The sequence below is a fragment of the Montipora foliosa genome, unplaced genomic scaffold (assembly GCF_036669935.1).
Source record: "Montipora foliosa isolate CH-2021 unplaced genomic scaffold, ASM3666993v2 scaffold_395, whole genome shotgun sequence".
NCBI classification, from domain to species: Eukaryota; Metazoa; Cnidaria; class Anthozoa; order Scleractinia; family Acroporidae; genus Montipora; species Montipora foliosa.
The window spans coordinates 835,001-850,000 of NW_027179695.1; the positions used below are offsets into that span (position 1 = coordinate 835,001).

The 15,000-nt window shown below is 40.6% G+C and overlaps 1 protein-coding gene and 1 pseudogene across 1 annotated transcript in view; one reads left to right on the forward strand and one right to left on the reverse strand.

Moving 5' to 3' along the window:
• LOC137987904 (NLR family CARD domain-containing protein 3-like) overlaps positions 1-15,000 on the reverse strand; it is a 55,105-nt gene that overhangs the window by 6,267 nt on the left and 33,838 nt on the right. Inside the window, exon 5 of the mRNA XM_068833987.1 lies at positions 13,441-13,506. Within this exon, the coding sequence (XP_068690088.1) occupies positions 13,441-13,506 (66 nt within the window). The remainder of the gene's footprint in view (positions 1-13,440; positions 13,507-15,000) is intronic.
• Positions 9,147-10,202, forward strand: LOC137987923 (uncharacterized; annotated as a pseudogene).

The following is a 15,000-nucleotide window of genomic DNA, read 5'->3' on the forward strand; positions in this document are numbered from 1 at the left end:
ACAGTTTTTCAGGAGCAAGAGGTATGTGGGATTTGTTCACCAATTTTCGCCCTCAGTCTTCGTTTTCGTTTTATGTCCATGTAGTTTTTTTATCGCAGCCTGTTAGATACCATACCCGATTATTATATTCTGCTCACTATCAAGTTTTTACAAATGTAACATCGATCAACCTACTTGTATGAATAACGTCTGCTTTAATGTTTTATCCTTAAATGTTAGAGGAACTCGTGATCTCAACAAACGTAAATCGATCTTTACATGGGACCAGAAAGGTTTGCAAGAGACACTTAGTACGCCAGATGTTTTTGATAGTTGGAAATTTCAGTGGCCGGGAAACATGTATTATTCGCACGGATCAAATCATAGCAATGGCGTTCTGGTGTTAATACGTGAGGCCCTGCAATTTGACTTGAAGTCGGTCAGGAAAGATAGTCATGGCAGATTTGTCATCGTTGAAGCGTTAGTTCAAGATTATCCTGTTTTGTTCATCAATATTTATGCTCCTCACAAAACCTATGAGGCCATTGACTTCTATGAAAATCTCAGGACTACCTTACTTGAGAGTGACTATGACCGGGACTACAAGTTCATCATGGGAAGTGATATATAAATGTACCATTAAGTCTTAAATTAGATAGTTGAAAAAACAGAAAAAAAGAGACGTGGTAACGAAAATCTATGAGTTAATGTTGGACTTTAACCTGGTAGATATATGGAGACTCAGGAACCCGGATCAAAAGCGCTACACGTGGAAACAAAATAAGCCTTTAGTCCAACGTCGGCTAGATTATTGGCTAATAAGCGATGATTTTCAAGATGATGTGGTCTAATTTCAGCCATCAAAACAGACTGTGGAATAGTTTGAACAGTGCTCTGAACGTTTAATTGATTTGTGGATATTTGTTGGTTCTTATTTGTTAGGCATGGTGATTTCCGGTCAGCCGTCGTGACTGTATTTAGATCCCGTGATTGTTTACGTCATTAAGACTGAACACGTTTTTGCCTTTTCACCTTTTGAACAGTTTAAATATAGTTGAGTTCCTCCAATACCGCTACATTCATTGCTTCGTCACATTTTTTTGGTGCCGGGACCAGGATGGAGGAATTAACCAAATTGTTAGCGTCAAGGAGAGCGCACAAGGCGCACGTAACTAAGTTGAGACAGAAAATCGATGACAGCAAAGGACACAATTACCGAGACACAGATCGCTCTACTCAGGTCATTCGTCAACCAGCTAAAGCAAAAGAGACACTTAAGGAGGCTCGAAAGGGTTTTCAGCTGAGCGCGCGCGCGTAAGCCACACACGCAATTCGTAAGCTGCTTGCGTCAGCTCATGATTCAAATGGGTCACCAGAAATAAACAAATACCGCTAATTTCGCTTACCTTTCTCCAATTCCTATATACATGGAATACAAATAGACATCTCCTATTCACGAAAACTACGAAAATTCAACTTAAACGGTTTAATAGTCGCTTAAATCCATTTGTGTTGACCTGTAGCTCCACTCGCGCGCGGACTCGAATGAGCGGGTGACGCATGCGTAAATGCTGATCTTGTAACCCCCTAATTTTTCCTGATTTTGCAACTTTACTCGTTTACATCTCTGCTTCTGGACGTGAATTTTTTTCATTTTTTACATGTTAGCTTAGATTAATTTAAACCGTTTGTCTTTAAAATTTAAAAAAATTCTGTAGGTGAAAAAAAAAATTAGCGTCACAATTCAAAAAAACTTATTTTTCTGAAAAACTGACCAACAGATTTTGTTGAATTTTAAATATTTTAGAGAGTATTCCTAACATTATCTGGTAACGGTGAATGGGAAAATTTCACCGTCCCGTTTCTTCAAAAAGAACAACATATGTTGATTTTAAGGCTCAAAGAAATGCCTAATATCGTTGCCATGGTAACATTATTTTGGAGGAAAACATAATGTGAGAAATCTACGATAGGTACTTAATACCCTGGCCAAATGTCGTCTTGATATGATTGCCCTAACTGTATCTAAGGACAGAATATGTTTATTTGTTTGTAAAAAGGAGAAACTATTTCGAGCCTCCTTAAGGAATTTAACGACAAGATAGTAGTTTTGCTGGAAACACCTGAGGATCTTAAGTAGGATATACTCGTAGCAGAGGAACTAGATGGACTTATCTTAGAGAAAGTATGCGTTACCGAGAGGTTCACCGAGCTCACAAACAAGAATTTTAGTCAACATGCGTCTTCTCATCAAGATACCGGCGTTACCTTACCACAACCACTCCAAATGGGAAAGGAAAATCAATCATCCATTCCATCTACGTCGCAAACGGAACAAGAAAATCAACAATTAAACCCAATTCCGTCGACTGAAACACCAGGTAACGATCACTCTTGTAATCTATCCGCCTCATCACAGAATTCACTGATTACATCGCCGCCGGTGAGTACAAGTCATTCATTTAAAAGTAACCGTTTTCCTAAACTTGTATTACCATCGTTTAATGGGAACCCGCTTGAATGGCAATCATTTTGGGAAACTTTCCGGTCTGCAGTACACGATAACTCTACAATCAGTGATGTCCAAAAGTTCAATTATTTGAGAGCGTAGTCACGTGACGGAGCTGAAAGAGTCATTGCCGGGTTGCCATTAACCAAAGCTAATTACGCTAAGAGTATCCAGTTGTTGGAAGAGAGGTTCGCTCGACCCCACAAGATCATCAACGCACACATGGAAGCACTACTGAACCTATCATCACCCACCGATCATTTAAGTAGTTTAAGGTTTTTTTACGACTCAATTGAGACCCACATCAGGGGACTTGAGACACTAGGAAAGAAAACAGAAACTTATGGGGACATTCTTGTTCCTATCATTCAGTAGAAATTACCTAACGGGATTAAGAGAAATCTAGCAAAGACAAAATGGAAACAAGGAGTGGCAACTTGATAATTTACGTAAGGCAATTTTGAATGAAATTGAAATCTTACAGGGAGGAAATAACACTTGTTGTGATTATGAATTCAGTGGCAACTCAACAACTGCTACTACTGCTACATTTCTCACGGCTTCAAGGCCTCGTGCACCTGTTTCTGCTTCTGCTTCTAACAGTGGCGATCGCCCCACCAAACGAATGCGCCTTTTTTGTAAGGGTGAACACAGTCCAACTGACTGCAATGTTGTGACAGATAAGGAAAAGAGACACTCAATTGTGCGTGACGCAAGGGCATGCTTTAACTGTCATAATCGTCATTCAGTTCTAAATGCAAATCATAGAACCGCTGCAAGGTATGCCGAGGGATCTTCAACGCTCCTTCCTTACATCAGATGTGGCAGCCAAGCTTGATCTGAAAGCAGAAACGCAAGAGGCAATATCCCTGTCAACTTTCGGTGGAAACACATCATCTGTTAAGCATATTAACACTGCTACCATTTGCCTTGAAACCACTCAAGAGGAGACCATTCCCATTCACGTGATCATTGTACCAACAATCGCTGCACCCCTCACTACTTACACTGGCGCCAATGTAAGGGACTTGCCGCATTTAAGGGGACTGACGTTAGCACACGTTAACGTTGATGATTCAACTTTCACAGTTGATATTCTAATCGGCGCTGATCATTACTGGGATGTAGTGGGAAACGAAGTTATCAAGGGTCCAGGTCCCACAGCAGCCAAATCAAAGATAGGGTATCTCCTCTCGGGCCCCCTCTCCGAAAGTAACCATTCAGAGAACCTCAACACTTCTATTTTAAGTGTTGTGACCGAGCATCAACAAGAAAAATTTGATTTGGAACGTTTCTGGCGTATTGAATCAGTTGGTGTTCTACCAAACTCCTCAGAAGACACGCCTGACTTTCTGAAGTATTATCAAGACATGTCTATTATGTTGGAGGACGGCCGGTACAGTGCAAGGTTGCCATGGCGACCAGAACATCCCCCTTTACCATCAAATGCAGAAATTACTAAGCAGAGAACTCGCTCCATGGTCAGACGACTAGCTGCAAATCCTGAGAAACTACACTTGTCGATGACATCATCCAAGAACAGCAGTCTCGAGGTTTCATTGAAAAGGTGAAAGATCCAGATACAACCAACCAAGTATGACACTACATACCCACCATGCTGTCCACAAGGACTCCACCACAACTCCTCTATGCATCGTGTACGATTGCAGTTTCAAACAAGGTGATCAACCCAGCTTGAATGATTGCTTACAGCCAGGCAGTCAGGTCCTCCGCTGCTCAATGACCTTACTGGTATACTTCTAAGATTTCGTCTCCATCCAGTATGGCATAACTGTGGACATTGAAAAGGCATTTTTACATGTAAACCTTGAATGAAGCCGATCGAGATGCCACACGATTCTACTGGTTATCTAATGCAGATGACTCGGAGAATGAATGCATTGTATACCGATTCAATTCTGTTATGTTTGGTGCCACAAGCTCCCCCTTCATCTTAAATGCCACTCTCAACAAACACCTCACACAGTCTACAGACCAAGTCAGCATAGATAGTTAAGAAATCTGTATGTGGACGACCTCGCCTCTGGAGTAAGTGATGATGGTTCAACAGATAACTATTATCAAGATGCCAGGAACACAATGTCACCAGTGGGTTTTAATCTCACGTCATGGAGTTCAAAAATTCTCATATAAGCAAACAACTTCTATCCATCCGTTATCAACCAAGAGAGAGGCTTTACAAGAAACAGCAAAGATCTTTGATCCACTCGGCCTACTCCAACAGGTCACAGCTGCTGCCAAGATTCTGATACAAGAACTGCGGCAGGAAGGGATAGATTGAGACGAACCACTTCCACCCTCTCTTGATCAAAAATGGTGTGTTCTAGCGAAGGAGATAGGAGATGCAACCCAACTTGAGTTCCCGCGTCGCTACGTCACTTCTGATGTCTGTGTTGACAGCAACGACACAGAACTACACGTTTTTGCGGACGCAAGCCAGAAAGCCTATGGAGCCGCTGCTTATTTAGTACGTGGAAACCAATCGTCGCTTGCCATGACAAAGTCGCGTGATGCTCCGACAAGGAAGCAACTTACCCTTCCAGAACTTGAACTTATGGCAGCTCTGACAGCTGCACGTTTGGCATCATATCTGCAAGAACAACTGCAAGTTACAAGGGTCACATTGTGGTCTGACAGCCAGATCGTCCTTCATTGGCTTAACAGCACCAAAATATTCAAGCCATTCATCAGCAATCGCATCCAAGAAGTAAAGCAGACTTGACATCAATTTCCAGCTGGAAGTACTGCCCCACAACCGAAAACCCCTCCGATCTGCTCACAAGAGGGATAACAGCAGATCAACTTACGACCTCTTCACTGTGGAAGTATGGTCCTAAATGGTTACCAAACACATCACAGTGGCCTTCACGGCCTACTACAGAGGTTCTCCACTTATTGACCACTGAAACCTCTACTGATGAGTCTACTACAAACAGCACGGTTCCAGCTCAACAGCAAGGCCTTCATCACCTGATCAATCCATCGGATTTTAGCAGTTTACCACGGCTTCTTCGAATTACTGCCTATGTTCTCAGATTTGTCCAGCGTTTCCAGAAGAGACACAGCCAACAAGGTCCTATCACAGCTGTGGAATATGATCATGCCATGACAAAATGGGTGAAGAATCGTCAATCCCTTGTTTTTCATGCCGACGTGGACAACCTCCTTTCAAAGTTACGACACCGTACAACCTTAGTACATCAGCTTCGCCTATTCCTTGATGACGGTGGTCTTTTACTCTGTGGCGGGAGGATACACAACACCCCCTTAAGTGACAACGCCAAATTTCCTCTGTTGCTACCAAGCAAAGACCACTTCACAGACTTAGTAATTCACTCCACCCACGTTAAGCAGCTTCATGCAGGTGTCAACTCAACACTCACCGCCTTGTGTCAAAGTTACTGGGTTCCTTCTGGGAGGGTTGTCCAATGCACACGAACTGAGTCGGGTCGACTTTTTGGTGAAAACGACCCGTCAAGCCTAAGTCGGGTCGTGGTGTTTGCGGAAGTAAAGTAACAGGAAGTTGCGATTTTAAAGAAGGTTCGAGGAACTTTCTGAAAATGATGACGGGTCGTAAGAACCCGTGTAGTTCGTGACGAGTCGTCATTTGAAAAAGTCCACCCGACTATTGGAAATGTCAGGTGGTGAGGGACTTAGAAAAAAACGTGTATTTGTGAAGATACTGGAGGCGGTGAGGCCAGCTGAAAATGTTAACGGGTCGTGACGACCTGTCTAGTTCGTGACGAGCCGTCATTTGAAAAGACGACCCGACTTTTGGAAATGTCAGGTGGTGAGAGACTTAGAAAAAAACGTGTATTTGTAAAGATAGTGGAGGCGGTGAGGCCGGCTGAAAATGTTGACGGGTCGTGACGACCCGTCTAGTTCGTGACGAGCCGTTTCTTGAAAGGTCGAACTGATTGTTGGAAATGTCAGGTGGTGAGAGACTTAAAAAAAGATCGTGTATGTGAAGATACTGGAGGCTATGAGGCCGGCTAAAAATGTTGATGGCTCGTGACGGGCCGTCATTCGAGGTGGTGATGTCAATCCACCGGGACACAGTTGTTTCGTTATTCATATGTATGTTAGTTTGCAATCGTCGCGTAATTTTGAAGCGCTAGCCTCTAAGGTGAAACACAAATTTAACATTTTAAAGACACAGGATAGCTGGGGGGGGGGGGGGGGGGGGGGGGTATATTCGACACTGACTTCCTCTAATCGATTGAAGTGCTGGGTTCATTGTCAGCAGGGGAATGCTTTCTTTTCTTTGTTGGTGTAGCAGGATTCAGTTTTCCGCTGGTATAATCCTCCATGTGTCTTGCGCTGAATGTGTGTATAGAGCAGAAAGCAAAATCCATAAGTTATTGACGGGTGTATACAAAAGATGCGAATTTCTTGAAAGGGTTATAAATGAGTGACAAACAGTTGGCGGAGAAACAGGCAAGACAACTATATTTTATCTTCAATAACGCAGATACAAAGAGACACGTCTGGTTCTACTACGACCGGGATTACCTGAAGTATCTGTACCTGAACGGTCTTCCACTGGACCCGCCAGGATAGACAAGACACTCACTGATCGCCGGATCCCCCTCCCCCCCCAAAAAAAAACAAAAACAAACGGCTCCACACGTTCTAAAAGTCGTGACCAAGTAGTTATCACCCCACACGTTATAGGTATGCTCTCCTTTTGTACAAGGTCTTTCCGTGTATCGTTGTGACACTTCAGAAAAAAAGGAAACCACTTTTTGAACGATTTTGGACCGAACGCTTTCTAAACGTCAAAACGACGCTTTCAACAACAGTGAGTTCTATTGTAACCGGTCTTTCGATTGTTTCCACACATCCTTTTTAGTCGACGGCATACAATTGTAGTAAGGGTATTATTTCTTCTAAAAACAAACGAAAAATTCTACGCAACTGCGATGCTCTCCTTTCTTTTCTTTTCTTTTATTTATAGTGACATTTATTATTGTCCATGCACGTATCAGTATTTAGTCGCTACTCTTTGGAAACGGCAAATAAAAAATTTAATACTGAGCAGCATGTTGTCAGAATATATATGTCACTACGAACACGAACGAACAAATTATTCACCCATTTGTAAGTGCTACGAGGTTTATGGTTGTTCATGCACATATCGGTATTTAAGCCGCCACTCCTTGAGAACGAGGCATACAACATTCCTGAGCAGCATGTTGTGAGGGTATTAATTTCGCTACCTACGAATGAAACATTCACAACATTTGTTGTGAGTGCTATTGTGGACGAAGATTATAGTTGTTCATGCATGTATCGGTATTTTAGCCGCCACTCTTTGAGAATGAAGCATACAACATTTCCAAGCAGCGTATTTTCAGGGTATTAATTTCGCTACGAACGAACCATTGACCATTTTTGGATGCTTTTAGGAAGCTTGCGGCGATTTTCGGTGCCCTTGAATGTTTTGAGGAAGCGTACGGCGATTTCTCTACGCTTTAAGAACGAAGCATTGAATATTTCGGAGCGCTATTACAGTCAATCATTATTTCAGTTTCTGAACAGCATGTTGTCAGGGTATTAATTTCGCTACGCCGTGAACGAACGAACCATTCACCATTTTTGGTTGCTTTTAGGAAGCTTGCGGCGATTTTCGCTACGCTTGGATGTTTTGAGGAAGAGTACGGCGATTTCGCAACGCTTTAAGAACAAAGCATGAATGCTGTTTTGGTCGATGTTTATGATTTACTATGCGTATATTGATATTTTAGTCGTTACTCTTTGAGAACAAAGCTTATAACATTTTTGAGCAGCACAGCCTCCCTTTTTCATCTAAGTTTTTCTTTCTCTCACCATTTGACACTTCCATCGCTACGCTTTAAGAACGAAGCATTCAACATTTCGGAGCGCTATTAGAGACAGTCATTTTTTCTGTTTCTAAACAGCATGTTGTCAGGGTATTAAGGACACATTCGCAACATTTGTGATTGCTGTTGTGGTCGATGTTTATAATTTTCTATGCGTATATCGATATTTTAGTCACTATATGTTTTGAGGAAGTGTACGACGATTTCGTGACGCTTTAAGAACGAAGCATTCAACATTTCGGAGCGCTATTACAGTCAGTCATTTTTTCTGTTTCTAAACAGCATGTTGTCAGGGTATTAAGGACACATTCGCAACATTTGTGAATGCTGTTCTCGTCGATGTTAATACTTTTCTATGCGTATATCGACATTTTAGTCCCTACCGTCTGAGAACGAAGCATACAACATTTTTGAGCAGCATAGCCTCCTTTGCTCATTGAAGTTTTTCTTTCTCTCGCCATCTGACACTTCCAATAGTCGGTTCGACTTTTCAAATGACGGGTCGTCACGACCTGATCGGATCGTCACAATCCGTCGAGATATTTGTTTGAAGTGCCCCAGGAGTTCGACTTCCGGCAGTAAAGCTTACTTCCTTTTTCAACTTCACGACCCGACATCCGGTGAGTCGGGCCGTCAACAGCAATTGACGACCCGACTCAGTTCATGTATATTGGACATGTGTGCCTTCTGGCCAACAACGCGTCAAAACCTTAATTGACAACGGCGTAACCTGCACAAGGGTTTCAGGAGCAGCCTACAAAGCACCAGACCCGCCACCCCTTCCCAAGTCAAGAATGCAACAAACACAGCCCTTTGACGCCACTGGGGTGGACTTCACTGAAGCCCTGCATGTTCGAAACGCTAGGATTGAAACAAAGGTCTACATATGTTTGTTTAATTGCCCAACAACTAGAGCTATTTATCTTGAAGTTGTCGAAGACTTGACTGTTGAAGCCTTCTTACTCGCCTTTCGCAGGTTTGCAAGTCGCAAATCTCTTCCAAGGAAACTAATATGACAATGCTTCAACATTTCTATCAGCAAACAATGAACTAAAGGAACTGTTTGAATCTTATGCACTCAAGGAAACACTTGCAAGGGAAGGCGTTGAACGGCAGTTCATTCCTTAGAGGGCCTCTTCGTATGGGGGTTTTTGGGAACGTCTCATCGGTCTCACTAAATCCACCGTTAAGAAAGTGTTCGGCAGAGCTGCAGTCAACTTGTACACGCTTCAAACAATTGTTGTCGAGGTAGAAGCAATTCTCAACGACCGCCCCCTGACCTATGTTTCTTCAGACATTAAGGATGCAGAGGCACTAGCCCCGTCACACCTACTTTATGGTCGACGAATAACGTCACTTCCACATCCGCTAGTAGAGAGCTAGTGAGTGATCCCACCTACCAATCGAACGCAGATTTCCTGAGGAAAGCAAAACGTGTCACCTTACTGATTCAACACTTTTGGCAACGTTGGCGTCACGAGTACCTCACTTCCCTTCGAGAGTTTCACAAAAGATCCGGAGTCAACACCGAATCTGTGAGGGTTGGCGATGTAGTTCTCATCCATGATGACAGCCCGAGAGTAAACTGGAAACTAGCACTTGTCACATCCATTAACAAAGGTCACGATGGACTTGTACGTTCCGCCAATGGAACAACAAACTACCCTATGACAAAATTGCCCCTTCTAGAAATTCAGGCCAAGAAGGTGAGTCACACAGCGAACAGAGCTGCCACAGTACAAACTCCACCCGCTGTGAGAAGACCACAAAGAGATGCTGCACGACGGGCTATCAGGAGAATTGCCGACTGGGTTAAGGACATTTGCGTGCCCCCGGAGGATGTGGAATAGTTTGAACAGTGCTCTGAATGTTTAATTGATTTGTTGATATTTGTTAGTTCTTATTTGTTATGCACGGTGATTTCCGGTCAGCAGTCGTGGCTGTATATAGATCCCGTGATTGCTTACGTCTTTAAGACCGAACACGTTTTCGCCTTTTCCCTTTTGACCGCCATTGTAACCCTTATTGAACAGTTTAAATATAGTTTAGTTCCTCCAATACCGCTACATTCATTGCTTCGTCACACAGACCAAGCCGCTATAGTGCTCCAGGTTAACAGTGTTGAAAAGCAACCAACTGGACCATCATATTGGAAATTGAATTCTAGCCTGTTAGAAGATCAAGAATACATCAACCTTGTAAAAGACAACGCTCCCTAATAATAATAATAATAATAATAATAATAATAATAATAATAATAATAATAATAATAATAATAATAATAATAATAATAATAATAATAACAACAACAATAATAATAAGAAGAAGAAGAAGAAGAAGAAGAAGAAGAATTTATTCATTTCTAGTGCGCATCTTTACCTGACTATGATCAGATGCGCATTCTTAAGTTATAAACACGAGAAATAATAGATAAATATCTAACTAAAAATATGGCAAGGACTAATAAATTAAGAATATATATATACAGAGTGGTAAAAACTAATTGATAAATAATAAGGGAAAGTATTAAAATCTCTGTTAAGTATGTATGCATGTCTAAAAAAAAGGTCTTAATCATCCTCGGAGACCCAGGGGAAGATCGCGGAGGCAAGGGGAAGTCTAAACCGGCAAAAGAAAATGGCGACAAAGAAAAGCATAGTGGGGCGAGAAGAGCCCCTGGGGACACGTTCAATTTTGGAGAATCCTTTGTTCAGTGGGTACGTCTTTTTTATACTAATATATCAAGTTGAATTATGAATAATGGCGTAGCAACTCCGCTTTTTCTATCGGAAGAGGGGTTAGACAGGGAGATCCTCTCTCGCCCTATTTATTTATTTCAGCTTTGGAAACCCTATTAGCCGCTATCAAACAGAATCGAGATATAAAAGGCATAGTAGTAGAAGACAAAGAAATTAAATGCATCGCCTTCACCGATGACTTCAGAAACTGTTTACGTGATAAAGAATCTTATGATTCTCTTAGTTCCTTATTGAACACATATGGTTAAATGTTCAGGGCTTAAACTTAATAAGGACAAAAAAGAAGCCTATTGGTTAGGAAGTTCTTATCGAAATCACGAAGTTCTCGATATAAACAAGGTGAACGAGCCTATTAAAATACTGGATATCTTTTTTACTTATGATCAGTATAAAAGTAAAGAGCTCAACTTTGATTTAACTTTAATGTCATCAAAAAAGTCTTTAAGTTGCTGGCAATGGAGAAACTTAACACTAATTGGTAAAATTCAATTAGTCAAAACATTCGCTATGCCTAAGTTTATGTCTCGACCCTCTCTTATTTCCTTTGATAAGGATATAATTAAAAACATAAATTCTGTGATATTCAATTTTGTGTGCAGAGGCAAAGACAAAATCAAGAGATTAGCCTTAACTAGTGAATATCAAGATGGTGCCCTCAAAATGCCTCGCCCTGAATCTTTAATTAAAACTCAAGGAATTGTGTGTCTTAAAAGGTATTTAGATGATAATGTTAGCCCTAGGGAAGTTTTCTTGTCTCACTATTTTAAGAACGTAGGAACTAGTTTTCTGCTTGAGTGCAATTTCAATCCATCGCGCCTACCCTGCAAATTACCATTTTTTTTATAAAGAATGTCTTGTAGCTTGGTCTGACTTCAATGGCCATCATGACATCATAGCTACAAAACAGGACGTTTTAAATGAGATCATCTGGAACAACCAGAACCTCTTGATTAACAAGCAATCAATATACAATAAGAGAATAAAAGAAGTAGGTTTTGTGAAACTTGGAGATATTCTCTCAAACAACTCTAAGTTAAAAAGCTGGGATGCTTTTAGAGGGAGGAATCTCTCCTTCTCAGATTACCTCCTCCCTCCTACAAGGCATTTTTTCCGCCATTCCGCCAAATTGGAATCTGCTCCTTAAAGATGGAGAGAATAATAACAACCAAATTGACAAAATCGTCTCAGACGATGATGTTCAAGACGTAACTACGATGAATTCAAAATCAATCAATCTATTCCACCCTGGTCAAACGAATCCAGATTCCTCCTACTGCCCAATCTAAGTTTAATTCCTGATATAACATTTCTGGTATTATAAACTGGAAACGTATTTATCAATTACTCGGTAGAGTCACTGTTGACACCAGAACGAGAGCCTTTCAATACAAAATCCTAAACCGTATTCTCTACACTAATAGAATCCTATATAAAATGAATTTAGTTCCTTCTCCGATGTGCACTTTTTGAGCATCTTCTAATCAGCTGCTTATAATATGAAAATGGATAAGCTTGATGAGATAACAATTCTCTTTGATATTTCCGATAAACTAGAATTTTCAATTGCAAAAAAGAATAAAAAAGAATCTATTCATTACAAAAAATGGCAAAACATGTTGTCATAATTTTTATTTCCTCAATAGCTAAGTAGCAGGTATATAGTTATATATACGGTTGCAGCAGTGTAACAGATATATAGTATCTGTACAAATTACTATATGGTTTGTATTATTAAGAAGACCCTTAATTAGATCTAGCTGACCGTGAATGTAATGTATTGTAAATTTGTAATTAGTGTCAGTGGGTAGCGTAAGCGTTAGTAATTAACTATGTAATTGTTTGTATCTCCCTTGTAATTGTTTCTATCGCTCTTGTAATTGCGCTTGAAGTAATAATAATAACAATAAATAAACAAATAAATAATAATAATAATAATAATAAAACAAAACTTTGTAAATAGTCAATGCCATTTCCACTAGTAAATATTTCGTCTTGAAGCTGTCTAGAATTTATACCAACTCCTTAAATGTCATTGCACCATGGAACCATTTGACATTTCAGTTCTTTCAGCATACAAAATGTTTGTCACATGAGCCTAGATCAATGGTCTCAAACTCCCAGGAATCTCTCATAGCTCAGTGGCAGAGCATCCCAAGTTGCAATCGAAGGCCATAACCACCTTTGTTTTATTTGTTTTAGTGTGGTGAAGGCCTTTAAGTCACACAAGCATTAAGTATGCTTCAAAAATTTGACCAATAATACAGCGCACAAAATTAAGACGACATTAAATTAGTACTCTCTATGCATCACATTTGTACTATAAACAAACCTTCACACTGACTTTCCTTTAGTTTTCTCTGCTTATTTGCCGGCTCAAAAACCTCTTCGCTTGTACCTAAAGATAAGAACATTGTGGACGTTAACCACATTTCAACGGAAATCTTTCACAGGTTGGTGTGATCACAGTGTCTCCAAAACCAGTGATCAAAGGCTCCTGTGAGCCACCTCATGGATGAATTGGATTAGAACTAGCAAGGGCTCCTTTGGTCTACCTCATGGTAAATAATACGCATGCATGCGCCATGCGTTTTTACTGTGGTGCCGTTCCCTGATTGGACTGGATCTTGGAGTTATGCGCATAGGGAGTACAATGTTTTTTTCATGATAGAGACGAGATCATCAAATAGATTGCATTGGATTGCATTGCACTGTTGTTTTGACGGGACATTATCGATAAATAAACGTGCCATTCAAAACTTATAACTGCTGTTATTTACAACTGAAATGTCTTTTTTTATTAAAATTCTCACCTCAAGAAATATGTTACTACTAAATTTCATCAAGAGAACTTTACGTTTTGTGTTATCAATAACTAATAATTAAAATAATAATTAAAATTACTGTAATCGATATCCATTTATCTGCAGTTAGTACTGTGATATTAATGGTGTGTTTTCACTGTCACGCAACAAGAAAATAAATTCGAAACCGTTTAATGAAAAAAGCCAAAAGCTTGGAATGTTGTAGACAAATTCATAAATCACCTTTACAATTCTCAGGTCTGTGCAGTACATCGTTTCTGAGTTACTTGTTGAACACCCTACTAGCAGAGCCTTTCTTTTGCTTGCTCGATTTTGGCATTCTCGAGATAGACTCAGCATGAATCGAGTAAGATCTTTATTGAGTATGCGCTGCATGTTGCCAGGATGCAGTCTCGAACCCAAGCCTAATAAGCCAGATCTCGCCGCCATCTTGGTTTTTCATGGTACAGCGGGCTCAATTATAACCATCGGTTTTGTCACTAAATTGACGCTCGCACTGGAAAAACCGGTTTGACGAGATAAAACAAGATTGATTAGTCCAGAAGTTCGGGCTACGGCAGCTTCAAAGAGTTGACGCGATTCGGGCAGAGCCTCCTTTTCTCCTCCTCAGTAAAGAAAAAGACAAAAGGAGGCTCTGCTTGCAGGGTGCTTGTTGAAGCCTTTCGGGCAACTTATAGAGGTTGTATGGAGACGCCATGTTGGTGGATCATATGGCAGCCGAAAAGAAACAAAACATCAGGAGTTCACTCACTACTTTCACCTAATGAAAAAAAAAATGTGTATGAACACATCTCCCAATGTACTTGAAACGCTCAAACTGCTGAGATTCATAATACGGCTAGACATTTTTTCAACCAAATAGCTCATGGTGTCACGCAAGAAGACAATTCGGGATTTCAGAATGTTGTATTTTCGAAACGAAAGACGTCACGGAATTGGAAACTTGAACAAATATTTACTCTAGGTCATCTTCAACATTGTCTGGATAAAAATTCAGAAGACCTTGCGATTTGATGACGTCACTGTGAAAACACCATATGACAAATGATTTGACATGCAATCACCAG